Source organism: Tarenaya hassleriana, unplaced genomic scaffold (genome assembly GCF_000463585.1).
Source record: "Tarenaya hassleriana unplaced genomic scaffold, ASM46358v1 Cleome33, whole genome shotgun sequence".
Classification (NCBI taxonomy): Eukaryota; Viridiplantae; Streptophyta; class Magnoliopsida; order Brassicales; family Cleomaceae; genus Tarenaya; species Tarenaya hassleriana.
The window spans coordinates 1,222,373-1,235,514 of NW_010966459.1; the positions used below are offsets into that span (position 1 = coordinate 1,222,373).

The following is a 13,142-nucleotide window of genomic DNA, read 5'->3' on the forward strand; positions in this document are numbered from 1 at the left end:
AACTGCCGCTTGGGCTTATTATTCTTTTTTTTATTAGAAATTATTATTTTTAGATGTCTTTTGCACCAAAAATATTATTTTTTTTTCCTCGGGACCCTCATGAAATGAAAATTAAAATATTTTCTTGGTTCATCATCGGCTTTCTGAATCGTTGTAGATTTTTTTTAATAAAAAAACATTTTTCTCCGTCCGGTCTAGGAATATTTCATTTTGTCGTCGTTTCTAGAAAATGACCAGATGTTGAAATTCTACACTTGGAAACTTTGGTGGACAGAAGCCGACCAACAAAAGCTATGTGAAACACGAACGCGAAAACCTTAAAATCTCCCAACTCTTAACATAAGAAAGCAAAAAAAAACATTTAACTCACAAGACATGGAACTCTTAGTTGCCGTATCCTCGATCCTCATCATCATCGTAACCGTTCTCCTCCTTAATCTCCTCTTCAAACGCACTTCCTCTTCCACCGCTAAGAATAACGCAAACGCACCACCGTCACCGCCGGGGCTTCCGGTGATCGGAAACCTCCTCCAGCTTGGCCGCCACCCTCACCGCTCTCTATGCTCCCTCAGCCACCGATACGGGCCGCTCATGCTCCTCCACCTCGGGAAAGTCCCCGTCTTGGTCGTCTCCTCCGCAGACGCGGCTCGAGGCGTTTTGAAAACGTACGATCTCGCGTTTGCAAGCCGTCCCAGGTCGAAGTTGTTCAAGAAGCTTTTGTATGATGGAAGAGATGTGGCACTCGCACCTTATGGAGAGTATTGGAGACAGATGAAGGTATATCTACTTTAAAAATATATATATAAATACTAGAAATTCGGCGTTAATTACAATAGCAATCTAGGGTTCATGTTTTCATATAACAGAGGGTTAAGGGTTTAGATTCTTATTTCAACTTATTCTTATACGATACACGTAAATTAAGTTACTAAATTGAGGCTTATCCTCGTCCGATGCTATATGTATATATATGTATGTATGTATGTATAATGAGTTTTTTTTGGATGGGGTGAAGAGCGGTCGACAGTTAGCAACAAAATGATTCGATCTTTCCGGAACGTGAGGGAAAAAGAGGTGAAACTGATGACGGAGAAGATCGAGAAAGCTGCGTCGTCTTCTTCGCCGTTGAACGTAAGCGAGATCTTTACAACACTGACAAACGATGTGATATGTCGAGTTGCATTGGGCAGAAAGTACGGAGGAGATGTAAATTTCGAGGAGTTGATGAGGAGATTCACGAAGATGTTGGGCAAATTCTGCGTCAGCGACCACGTTCCGTGGTTAGGGTGGATAGATAGGATCTGTGGTTTGGATGACGAGCTAGAAAAGATCGGAAACGAGTTCGACGAGTTCCTCGAAGGAGTCGTGAAAGATCATTTAGATGGTCGTGAACAGTGGCGGATTTAGAAAATTATTCAACAGGGGGCAAACATAATTTTTTCTATTATAAATGGGGGCATTTCTAATTTTATTTGCAAATTTGTAAAAATTTACATAGAAAAATACAGTTTTTAATTAAACTAATGGGGGCCTTTGCCCCATTGCCCTTAACGTGCATCCGCCACTGGTCGTGAAGGAAATACGGCCGACTTCGTTGACGTGTTGCTCGAGATTCAAAGAGAAAAGAAACTCGGGTTCGAGATCGATATGGTCGGCATAAAAGCTATAATCTTGGTAAGGGTAAACCTCACTAATCTTTGAGATTAAAGCATTGTTACAATAGTAAACAAAAAAATTAGCCGTTTTTTTTTTTGGAAAAAAATGAAATCAGGATGTATTCGTGGGTGGTACGGACACATCGTCCACATTACTAGAATGGGCAATGACAGAACTTATGAGACATCCAGAATCTATGAACAGACTGAAAGAAGAAGTACGTTGTTGTACGGTCGGAAGACATAAACAGAACGTGTCGGAAGATGGCATTCACGAGATGAAGTACTTAAAAGCTGTGATCAAAGAGTCTCTCCGGTTGCATCCTCCGCTTCCATTACTAGCCGCTCGAGAATCCATCCGACACGCCAAATTCCAAGGTTATGATATTCCATTGGGCACTCAGGTGATTCACATTTAAATTTCCCTTTAATTAAAGATTTTAACCTAAAGTTTTTTTTTATACATTTGTAAATCGATGTATTCGTCCGCGATCGAGCAGGTGATGATCAATGCTTGGGCGGTGGGGCGGGAAACCGCAACATGGGGAGTGGATGCGGAAGTGTTTAGGCCGGAAAGGCATTTAGATTCGGATGTGGATTTTCGGGGACAGGATTTCAAGTTGGTTCCTTTTGGGGCAGGGAGAAGGATATGCCCGGGAATAGCGTTTGCGATAGCAATCGACGAACTTGCGTTGGCAAACGCAGTCCACCGGTTCGATTGGAAAACAGCAAAGGGAACAAATGAGGACCGAACCGGAGAAGTATCCGAATCAACTGGTATTCCGGTTCACCGATTGTCCCCTCTCATTGCGTTTGCACATCCCACTTGACCAGACCAGACGTCTAGCAAAATAAATGGAAAAAATAATACTAAACGTGAAACGCGACAAAATTATATCCTTCATCATGGGGTTGGTTGCGACATGTTTTCTTTTCTTCTTTTCCACATAAATTAGAGACCGTACTTGTTTTAATTATAATCACATGTGATTAGTAACATGGTTACGCTCTACAAATCAACCACTTAATTTCGTCGGTCAAAAATCAATTAAAGATTTGCCCTTTTTTTTGGTTGATAACGGAGAAATCCGCCTCTTTGCTCTTCAGATACGCATTGGATAAATTCCGCTCTCGTATAATAGCTTGTAAACCACAAGAGATATAAACCAGCTTAGATTATCCATAGCTGACAGGTTCACAGGTGAAGAGGATAAAAGAATTCGAACCCCCACCTTAAAATTAAAGAACCTAATATTCAATTAACTTATTTGGGATTTTCCAGATTTGCCCTTTTATTTTCATTTAGAGAATACTTTCGCATTTGTGTCTATATCTTTTTTTTTTTTTACAAAACATTACATTACATACTCACAAATGAAGTGTATTTTTTTTTTGTTATAAAACCAAATTTCATTATGTGTCTGGAAGAAAATTACAAGCAATACTGAATAGTTTTTTTTTTTAACCATGATGGTTCTTCGCGACTTCGACCCGATTACAATACTGAATAGTTACACCTGCAAGAGAACAAATCAAGGGAATCTATCGAAGTGGCGGAACCATCAGAGACAGGAATTCACGGCTGCACGGGAGCCAAAGCATACCGCCGACAGCCGTGACCAAGGAGATCCGAAATTATGTTCGGAGCAAACTACACTCGGTTTAAGCAAGCTTACCGCTCGCAAGACGAATCATTACTCACCCAACTCTTAACATAAGAAAGCGGTGAGGATGGCGGCCAAGCTGGAGGAGGTTTCCGATCACCGGAAGCCCCGGCGGTGACGGTAGTGCGTTTGCCTTCTTCTCAGCGGCGGAAGAGGAAGTGCGTTTGAAGAGGAGATTTATAAGGAAGAGAACGGTTATGGCGATGACAAGGATCGAGTATACGGCAACTAAGAGTTCCATGTCTTGTGAGTTAAATGTTTTATTGCTTTCTTATTTCCAGAATTTCTGAAAAATATTCAAAATGTGCTCAAATGTCCAATTTAACAAATTAGATTAAAAAAATTTATATGTACATAAACACCCTATAGTATTATTATAAATTTCAATTGAACAAAAAACAAAAAACATTAAAATCTTGTTTTTTTTTCAACCGGAGTTTTCTTATTTATTCGGTCATAATTGCCTAATTGGATTAATTTTTATAGCGTACTTCTTTAATAAGCATCGGGAACAAAACTGAAACAGCCATGGAAATATCAAATTTTACAAGACAATTGTACATATAATTGCATGAAATCCAATAATATCATCGGTGGGGGGACCGACGAATCTCTAAACGTGAAACGCGACACAATTATATCATTCATCATGCGGCTGGTTTGAATGCGACGCGTTTTCCATTTTTTCACATAAATTAGAAACAGGACTTGTTTTAATCATAATCACATGTGATTAACAACATGATTACGCTCTACAAATCAATGACTTTATGGGATACGTTGCCGTTTGTATCTAAACGAAAATTTTCTTATATAAAGCATTATATACATTTTTTTTTATAATTCAAGAGTTTATCAGATCGACTCAACTATATTTCTCATAATATCAGATAAAATCATATAAATAACCTTTTCAATTAAAAACTCGAACCTAGATTGAAAAAAAATATATGTTTTTTTTTTATGAATTGATCTAATCTTGGATAAATATTATATATATACACAAATGAAGTGTACCGATTTGATAAACCTTTTTACCTAGAACGCGGTTTTAAAAAGAAGAGAGTTTCAAACTTAAGAAAAACAATTATGCGACTAATGAGAAAAATAATTAGGTGAGATAATGATAGACCGAAGATATGAAGTCGAGGCAACCTTCCAGACACGTAACAACTTCAAAAAAATTTAAGCTTAATTTATATCAATTTCAGATTGAATTATCGATCACTAGACCAGTTATATATATATATATATATATTTAATGCTAAATCTACGAATCACGACCCAAGTAAAAAGCAGATCAAAATATGGATTTAAAAATTTAAAAAGGAAATAATAATTTTGTTTTTTTTTTTGAATCATATTGTGCTATTGGCATCAAAGGTTACAAACAAACAAACAAATGCAACCACAGGGCAAGATTAAAGGGTGACTCATCTACAAATTCAGCCCTCTTAACCCAAAGCGAAAGGTACCATATAAACACCTTTTGCCCATTATATAGAAAAAAACAAATCTTGTAAATTTTTTGAAGTATATATAATATCAAATATTATAAAATATCTACATAGTTGAAACCTTTAGGACGACTTGAGGATCCTTGATTAAGCCTTATGATTGGCCTTCATGGGTGTCCCCTTTTTGCTCCTTGTGATGAGACAAAGAAGACATCACTTTTGCAGAAACAACTCTTCTCACCAAAAGATTCCACTTTGTGTCCTCCTCCATCTTCTCCTCTTCCTCCGCTCTTTTTCTAAATTGTCTGCCAAAAAAAGGTTGAAAATATGACACGGTGGCTGCATGAATTTCGTGGAGCAGTGCAATTTTGATTTTCTTACAAATGGACCACCAAAGTGGACCTAAGATTCGAAGATGATTTTCTCTTGTCGCCGAAAGGGAGATGACCAGAAGCTGAATGAATGCCAGGTGCTTTGAAAGGCACTGTTCAATTATTAAAGAGAGAGAAAAAAACGAGAGGATACCTGCAGAGAGGAACCCGGCAATGTTCGTGTTGGTCGCAGATGGAAGAGTGAAGCCTAAGGAGCTGCAACATCCGCTTGCAACGGAGACAACCCTGCCCTTTAGCCCGTCTCTTGCAAACTGCGAAGTGCCGTATCAGTAGCTGTAGGCCGTGACACGTCGAGAATGCCCTGCACGGCCGTGACTTGGTCCCCGGTTCCACGTTATTGGGTCCGACCAGCGTGCAACCTTCCGTGCATATGTGCTCTAAGCAATCCATCGCCTCGCTCAGTTGCATGTACACGCTTTGCTCCCGTCTGTGTCGCCTCCTTCTTTTCTTCCTCTGCCAGAAACTCTCACAATCAGGACGGATTAATACAGATTATGAAACTATCCAAAACAGAGGTAAAGTCACGTACCGATTCGGTCTCTTCGATGAACTGGAGGATGTCGAGCTCGAGGAAGGGGTCATGCTCCTGGAGGAACTTCCAGCCCTCTGTCTGCTCCACGGTCTTGAAGTGAGCGTAGATGAGACGCATGCATCTGAGGCAGAGGTCGGGGGCGTCGCATAGCCTCGCCAGCTGGAGAACGTCGACTACGTTCGCCGCCGTCAGGCAGTGACCGACGCCTTTCGTGCACCGCTGCTTCAGCGGAGCCACCATGTAGACGTGCGACAGGGCGAGCAGGTGGATCCCGTACTTCTCCATCTCCTCCTCCGTCAGGCTACGCGAAAACAGGGGAGGGGGATGTAAGGGTATTTTGGTCAATTTGATATGAGAATGGTTTTGTAAAAAAACACCAACACAACGATCCCAGAGTTTCCTGGGATTTAGATTTAAGATTTTTTATGGGCCCTTCGGCATGGATTTTCAATATTGATTTATATGAAATGGAAGTCTTAACTTTGATTCTACACTGCATGGAAATAATTGCAAAGAGAATCGTCAGATCTTCCGTTTGAGAGAATCAGAAAATAAAGCTGTTTTGGATTTCGAATGGGAAAATCGACGAGAAGAAGAATAGACACAGATGAAACAAAACGTCAGAGGTCGTCGGAGCAAAACCAAACCTGGAATTGTAGAGAAATTCGACGAAGACGGAAACGGCGCCACATGGAACGCCGAGAACCCTAATGACTCTTCTGCCGCCGCCGTGGCGTTTGGTCCGCCTCTCGATGATGTTTTTCAGCACCGGCGAAGCTGAAACCTGCATTCCGTGATCCAAACACCAAATGAAGAAAAACGATGACACAGAATTAAAATCCACAATCCGAGGAAATCTTGAAAACTAGAAAAACTAAAGGAGGGACGCATAGCCAATCGAATAATATCTCACCAGGATGCCGGAGTGCGCCGGAATCCGTCGGCGTCCGGAAGTGACGATTTCGACATCGGGATCCGCTAAATCGCGGGGAATCTTACCGGTGGTGTCCGGCGCTGAGGCGGCGATCGCCGTCGTGATGAGCACAGCTGCCATTTTAGAGAGAGAGAGATTTGGGAGAGAGATTGTTGGTGTGGAGAAAAATGTTCGGGTGTCTACGGCTTTATAGGACAACTCAACATAGCTGGGGCTGCTCAACTGCATACGTGGCATTTTTCACTTTGGAACTTTCCTACTGTAATCCACGCGCTACTTCAGAAGCGTGGGGGTTTCCTATGATTGTGATTTTTCTAAAAAAAATGGCAAGAAATTGGGGGGAAATGAAGGGAAATCGGAGAAAGGGCAACGACTAATGGCCTATTTTGTAACGGTAATTGCTATTTATTTATAAATGTTGAGTTGTATTGGTCTAACCAAAAAATCTGTATGTAGTAAGAATTAGAAATAAAAATAAATTCTATAAATGAAAAATATTGGCTCTATTTTAAAATCGATTTATCGAATATGGAACTTAAAATAGGAGAAAATATAAATGAGGATATTGTTGTTGTTGTTTTTTTGGAAAGGACGAATAATGTAGATGCTGTTTTTTTGGGATTTATTTCTCCATTTCACAAGAAAAAAATACCATGAAAAGTTTTGTTTTCTCAAACAGAAAAGACCAAATGAGCAAGTTATTTTTTCATATCTAAGTTTTTATAACACGATAAGCTAATTTTTTCTATACCGAAAAGGAAAATAATTTCAATTTATTTAGTTGTATTTATATTTTGTTTAAATTTTCTATATTTATTTGTATATTGTGTTTTAATTTGTTTTAATTAAATTTTTATTTGAATTTAATAACTATTTTTTGAAGACAGTTGATTCGACTTTTTTCATATTCGATATTTAATTTGAAATAAATTATAGCCAATTGATTTTTAATTTGAAATTAATTAATTATAATATATTTATATATTATTCTCTTGATTTTTGAGATCTGAGATACCAACCCCGTAATTTCATCCGGTTATTATTTACTAGTATTATTTAATTTCATATAACAAAAAAAAATGTGCCTAGACGACTACAAAGTTTTGTAATCCTAAAAGCGTTGTATTACGTGGAATTCCGACACGGAAATTGTATTTATGTGAATTTGCCAACAATGAAAGGTCAATTAAAATAGGAATACTTTCTGGGTCGACGTGGATATGATTTGTCCCCACGAAGAAGATTTATGTTTTGTAAGGATCCTACGTGGCCTTGTCATCCAATTCAAGAGCCCATTTCTTAATTCAGAAAGGCCGGTTCCCAATTTAAACCGACCTTTGCCTCTCCCAAGAGCCACTCTCCGTGTCCCACGTGGCACTCGTTTTCGTTTTTTCTCTGACCTGCCACGTGTTACTCTCTCCTTGGTCCATAAGTTTGTCTGATTTTATTTTGCATAAATATCACGAGAAAACATTCTTATCTTCTTCCATTGGATATTTGATAAATTGTTTTTTATTAGCTAAGCCGTCTAATCACATTGTCGAGTTTTCAATGATTTATGTCATTTCATTATGAATATATGATTCGTGTTTTTTTATATAACTATAACAATAACCCTAATTATTCATCATATGTGCACGCTAACTCATTGATTTATGTATGCTAGTGCGAGCATGATTTAGTATGTTAAAAACTAATATTTTTTAATGAATATGCGAAATGCAGACTATTTTTTTGGACATTCTAGTAAGAATATTTATTTCATTTAATTTCCCATCGTTTTGGTCGTCTAAAATTTCTCGAGCGTCCGAACAATAAATGAAGATACGATTGGCTCGTCGTGAAGTCGCCGCGTATATGAACGAAAGCCACGTGTTAGCAAGAGGCTATCCAGAGGGTGAGGTGTACAATAAGTTCGGCGCATTCTCACCATTCATTGCGTGCCACGTGTCCCAGGATGACACTGCCATCGAATTTGGATCGGCCGACGATCTCTCCCACGAACCAAATGACGTAATGAACGGTAGGTAATTTATTCATTTGTTATATTTTTAAAAACAGTCAAAATATATAATAATATAACTTTCTATCAAAACTTTAAATTATCCAATTAGTATTTTATTTTATCATTATTCGCTCAAAACATACTAAAATTTATCGTAATTTAATTCGGCTCAATATATTTCTAAAGGTACATAGTAAACAAATGTTAAAAATAGAAAATTATAAAAAAAAACATATGTAATCTCTAATAAGGTTAAGAATTATTATTGTATAATTTTTGGAAGATCTTCTGTTGAAGAGAAGAGACACGATTTCGTATCATAAAATTTGTGCTTTGATATTTTATTTAATTATTTTATTTGGCCAACAATATCCTATTTAGCCAACCGAGAAGGACCAACGTCTTGTCATCATCATCATTATCGTTGTTGTTATTATTATTAAAATTCAATAAAAATAAGTGTATATATAAAATAAAACTCAACTAAATTCAAACGAAAAAAATATGCCCCAAATCCACGGACGACGGTCGGTAAAATGTACAATCACATGATTATGATTGAAATAATTATTAATGTTTTGTATTATAGTATAATTTTTTGTATTATGTAATATTTTTTTTTCATCTTGATTAATCTTCCAGAAATATGTATTTATGGTAATAAAAAAATTAGATGAAAACGCAAAAATTGTGCAATAAAGATAATTAATACACCATCGTATCAAAGCGACAATTAATTTGCAATGTTCTAATGAACAATTTTATAACAGAAGATCAAATATTTTGATATTATATATTCAACCTAAATGTAATAAGGCCAATAACGAAATGGCCTAATTGTATCAAAAAATGTACGAGTTTGAATTCCTACCATTTTTTTATTTACAGGTGAAGAAAAGGAATTGAATATTTCGTTATGTTTTGATTTAATTTTAATTTATTGGCCGACCAGAGTGAGTGCGCCGCATAAGCCTGGACCAAAAGGTGCCCTTTGGATCTAGTTGACGAAATTAAACAAAATTTTAATCTTATTTCAAGTGGTGCTTTATTTATTTAATTTGTTCTGTCGGTCCGACGATAACCCATAGCATGAACCCTCCGGGCGAGAGAGAGGTTCCTCTCAGGACAAAGAAGACATTTTGCTGCAGTTTCCTCGGATAGTCCGTCATTGGTTCCACGTGAGAAGCACGTGACATAGGAGAGTTGTAAGATGTCAATCAATCACCATCATCTTTTTGTAAACGTTCTCAGAGGTATTGAGAGAGCAATTAAACTCTGTAAATCTTTACCTCACAGTAAAACTGTTATTATTGTTTTTACAGTAGTTAGATTTATTATGCAGATAAATTTAGAGAGAATCTAAATTGTTGATTTTGTGAAAAAAACTATTAAGAATTGAATATAAGATTTGACGTTAGAGATAAAGATGAATCAACAACAAGATGAAAATGAATCTGAATACTCAAGATTTGTGATGATGATGGCGATTTTTCAAAAACTTTTAATTTGATGGTTGATGATTATTTAATTAGATAATGTATGTGTATATTTTAGCAAAAGTAACACCCAACGCCTTCCCAAGGAACATTCTATTTCATGATAGCCAAAATCTATTAGAGGAAAATAAAATAGTGACAAAGTTGGAAATAGTTTTGTTTAAAAGCTTCTATGGTTACCATTCTCAACCATGTGTTATGCTAATTTGTGAATAGATTTGCATATTTTATTGGAATTATGATCTATGATATAAAGTTTTTTTTTTCCCTAATAACCAGCGGTTATAATTTGAATATTTAACGTCATCGATGACGCAGCAAACAAATTATTAAACACCGTCGTCGATGTGGCTTCGGAAGAGTAAAAGATAACAAATATTATTTGTTAAATTGTCAAAATTGAATCTTGCACCCCAAAAATTTTGACCCACTGTAGTTGACCGTTGACTTTCCTCCCGTAGTCTTTGGAGCCATTGACGGCGCGAACAATTATTCTATGGATTTATCCAAAATTCATTTTATTCGTTTTCAGTTACAAATTAATTAACACCAATCTTATGCTTATACTCCACAGCTTTCGGACAAGGCTGACGTTTCTTCTCTTATCAAAAAGCAAATGTACGAAGGCCACCAATTGAAATAAGTTCATTCATAAAATCTGGTAGGTCTAGGGTTGTTTATTTAAATAATCCAAAAAATAACAATTAAAATGGCCAAATGTTATTTGAAAAATATATTTTTTAAAGGGCAAAACCGCGCAAAATTAAACACCAAGGTAAACCCTTAACCCAAATGCAACGTATAATATGAGGCAGAGAGGCTCCAAACAAATGGAACCAGGATCTTACATCTGATTTAACGTCGAGGATCTAAAGATTCAAATGTAGAACATGCAAATAATAAAAAATTATGATTTTCCAATTTAAATAAAATCCACGCAGCTAATTAATAACATGTTTAAACCCTTTATTATAACGTAAAATTTCAATATAAATGTATTTTCCAATTTGAAGTGAAATCATAAATAAATATACTAAAAGCATGGTCGTAACTCCAAATCTCAAAATCATTTGGGCTAAATACATTTATTAAAATATTTTTCGAGGGGGTTATTAGGGTTCTCTCTTTCGAGGAGACTCTAATTCCCGTAGCTTGGTTGTAAATTATATAGTACAAATTCACGGGCTATTTTAGTAATCCAATTTGATTCTGGAACAAAATTTTATATATATATATATATATATATATATATATAAATAAATAAGATAATGAAAATGTGCAAAAAGAAAAAGGAAGAAATAGAATGACTAAGAGAGGTCGTTGCGAAGTCGGTCCATGGCGGGGGAGAGAGCGACACGGAAGGCTTGCTCCGTGGGATGGACGTAGTCGAAAAACACGTGCTTGGTTGGCTCCACGCACCACCACGGGTTCGTCACCCTGAAACAGCTCGGCCTTGTCCCCGTCGTAAACCCTAATCATATATATATTCCGCATCCATTCATTCATATATATATATATATACACATTTATCGATTCGAGAAAAGGAAAAGTATCTATGTCGCCGATCCATGTTACCTGATTTCTGAGGGTTTTTTACGAGATCAAGAAAAGAGTTGTACATGTCGATGTAGATGAATCTAGCGTTCGGTAGCTTCGAGTTTAGATCGCTAAGCTCGGCCGATAACTTGTGGTTGAACATCTTGGCCACACGATTCTTAGTTTTGAAGCATAACCCTCTACGCATATTAGTGTGGAACGGTAGACAGCCCAATGGTAACGTTCCCATTACTCCGAATTTTCTTACTCCAACATCATACAAATCCTTAAAAACATATTACAAACAACAAATCGACCAATTGTTATATCATAACTTTTTAACCGATGTTTTTATTATATAATTATAAATTCGTTACCTTTAAAATGGATCTTGTCCACGTGATCAAGAGGTCTGTATATTCAGATATACTGTATTGTGAAGCTTTAGCACCGGAGAAATAAGTGATGCCGATATCGTTATTTCCGGCGCTGATGAGAAATACGGCATTCGATATGATTGATTGTGTTTTGTTTGGATCTCCGGTTACAGAATTTAGCTTTCCTATGTAATCTTTGAAGTCGTTTACTTGGTCCCGCACCCATATAACATTCTAATTCATATCCAACAAAGAAAAAAAATAAAGTTATTATCAAAGATAGATAAAAGCAAACTATAGAGATTTTAAATGATAAATTGCCGAAATGAAGTAATCGGGCTTGTACCTGTATTTTGGCAGTGAGTTTATCTAAACCGGAGCCACCGGATGCGAAACAGACACCGGTTAAGAGATCATCCGGTTTAAGATCCGGTTTACGGTATGCGGGCACGGTTTGTTTTATCCCCAAAGCTTCGGCTGTTGACAAACAAAAACGAAAACTACATAACATTCCCAAAGTAGTTTACTTTATAGGAAAAAAAAAGAGAGAGAAAATACCGATTAAATCGGTGGGAACTTTTCCATTGGAATATCTTCCGGTGGGTGAACCATTAGGAAAATTGATTCCGTACGGGAAGAAATTGCATCTGGATACGGCCGGTAGATTGTTGTTGTTGCCGGTGTCGAGAATCGAATCTCCGAACGCGAAGATCGCCGTGACGAGGCTGTCCGTACATCGAAAACTCGAAAACCATACGGAAAAAGCTACGAACAGAGCTTTGGAAACGATGGAATTCATTTCGGTGTATGATTACAAAGGGAAAAAAACACGTGGGTTTATAGATTTGGTGAAGGACTTCTAAAGATTTTTTTTTTTTTATAGTTTTGACCACTGATTTTAGTTTCTTTCTGTTGCTGTAAACTTCCCCCGGCTTTCCCCCCCCAAAGTTTCTGAAACTTTTATTTTTAGCAAATTTTAAATCGGCTTATCTTTTTTTTTATTGATCATGTTATTTTTTGTTCTTCCGAATATTTTACTATTTACGAGATTTTTTTTGTTCCGTATACAAAATTGGGTCAGATATTCTGAAATT

The 13,142-nt window shown here is 36.8% G+C and overlaps 3 protein-coding genes across 3 annotated transcripts; 1 reads left to right on the forward strand and 2 right to left on the reverse strand.

Annotated features, from left to right (window-relative positions):
• Positions 1-271: 271 nt before the first annotated feature.
• LOC104821495 (cytochrome P450 71A26-like) lies at positions 272-2,638 on the forward strand. The gene is made up of 5 exons (XM_010552405.1): positions 272-777; positions 1,018-1,384; positions 1,571-1,674; positions 1,772-2,059; positions 2,156-2,638. Exons 1-5 carry the CDS (start codon positions 376-378, stop codon positions 2,483-2,485), a joined length of 1,491 nt encoding a protein of 496 aa, XP_010550707.1. The 5' UTR covers positions 272-375; the 3' UTR covers positions 2,486-2,638.
• A 2,009-nt stretch (positions 2,639-4,647) lies between these two features.
• On the reverse strand, positions 4,648-6,783 carry LOC104821496 (BTB/POZ and TAZ domain-containing protein 1-like). Its single transcript, XM_010552406.1, has 5 exons — positions 6,614-6,783; positions 6,348-6,484; positions 5,698-6,001; positions 5,302-5,621; positions 4,648-5,081 (listed from the first exon to the last, which is right to left on the reverse strand). The coding sequence occupies exons 1-5, from the start codon at positions 6,752-6,754 to the stop codon at positions 4,931-4,933; spliced, it is 1,053 nt and encodes a 350-aa protein (XP_010550708.1). The 5' UTR covers positions 6,755-6,783; the 3' UTR covers positions 4,648-4,930.
• A 4,639-nt stretch (positions 6,784-11,422) lies between these two features.
• Positions 11,423-12,937, reverse strand: LOC104821497 (GDSL esterase/lipase At5g63170). Its single transcript, XM_010552407.1, has 5 exons — positions 12,607-12,937; positions 12,395-12,525; positions 12,049-12,282; positions 11,711-11,957; positions 11,423-11,606 (listed from the first exon to the last, which is right to left on the reverse strand). The coding sequence occupies exons 1-5, from the start codon at positions 12,845-12,847 to the stop codon at positions 11,443-11,445; spliced, it is 1,017 nt and encodes a 338-aa protein (XP_010550709.1). The 5' UTR covers positions 12,848-12,937; the 3' UTR covers positions 11,423-11,442.
• Between the last annotated feature and the right edge of the window lie 205 nt (positions 12,938-13,142).

What these genes read in the sequence shown, in the direction of transcription:
- LOC104821495 (XM_010552405.1), top strand. Translation starts at nt 376, where the DNA reads ATGGAACTCTTAGTTGCCGTATCCTCGATCCTCATCATCATCGTAACC. An exon ending in CGTGAAAGATCATTTAGATG is followed by an intron (nt 1,385 to 1,570) that starts GTCGTGAACAGT and finishes CCGCCACTGGTC; the next exon opens with GTGAAGGAAATACGGCCGAC. An exon ending in ATATTCCATTGGGCACTCAG is followed by an intron (nt 2,060 to 2,155) that starts GTGATTCACATT and finishes GCGATCGAGCAG; the next exon opens with GTGATGATCAATGCTTGGGC.
- LOC104821496 (XM_010552406.1), bottom strand. Translation starts at nt 6,754, where the DNA reads ATGGCAGCTGTGCTCATCACGACGGCGATCGCCGCCTCAGCGCCGGAC. An exon ending in GAATTTCTCTACAATTCCAG is followed by an intron (nt 6,002 to 6,347) that starts GTTTGGTTTTGC and finishes GTTTTCGCGTAG; the next exon opens with CCTGACGGAGGAGGAGATGG. An exon ending in TGCCGGGTTCCTCTCTGCAG is followed by an intron (nt 5,082 to 5,301) that starts GTATCCTCTCGT and finishes TTTTTTTGGCAG; the next exon opens with ACAATTTAGAAAAAGAGCGG.
- LOC104821497 (XM_010552407.1), bottom strand. Translation starts at nt 12,847, where the DNA reads ATGAATTCCATCGTTTCCAAAGCTCTGTTCGTAGCTTTTTCCGTATGG. An exon ending in AGTTCCCACCGATTTAATCG is followed by an intron (nt 12,526 to 12,606) that starts GTATTTTCTCTC and finishes GTTTGTCAACAG; the next exon opens with CCGAAGCTTTGGGGATAAAA. An exon ending in GGACAAGATCCATTTTAAAG is followed by an intron (nt 11,958 to 12,048) that starts GTAACGAATTTA and finishes TATGTTTTTAAG; the next exon opens with GATTTGTATGATGTTGGAGT.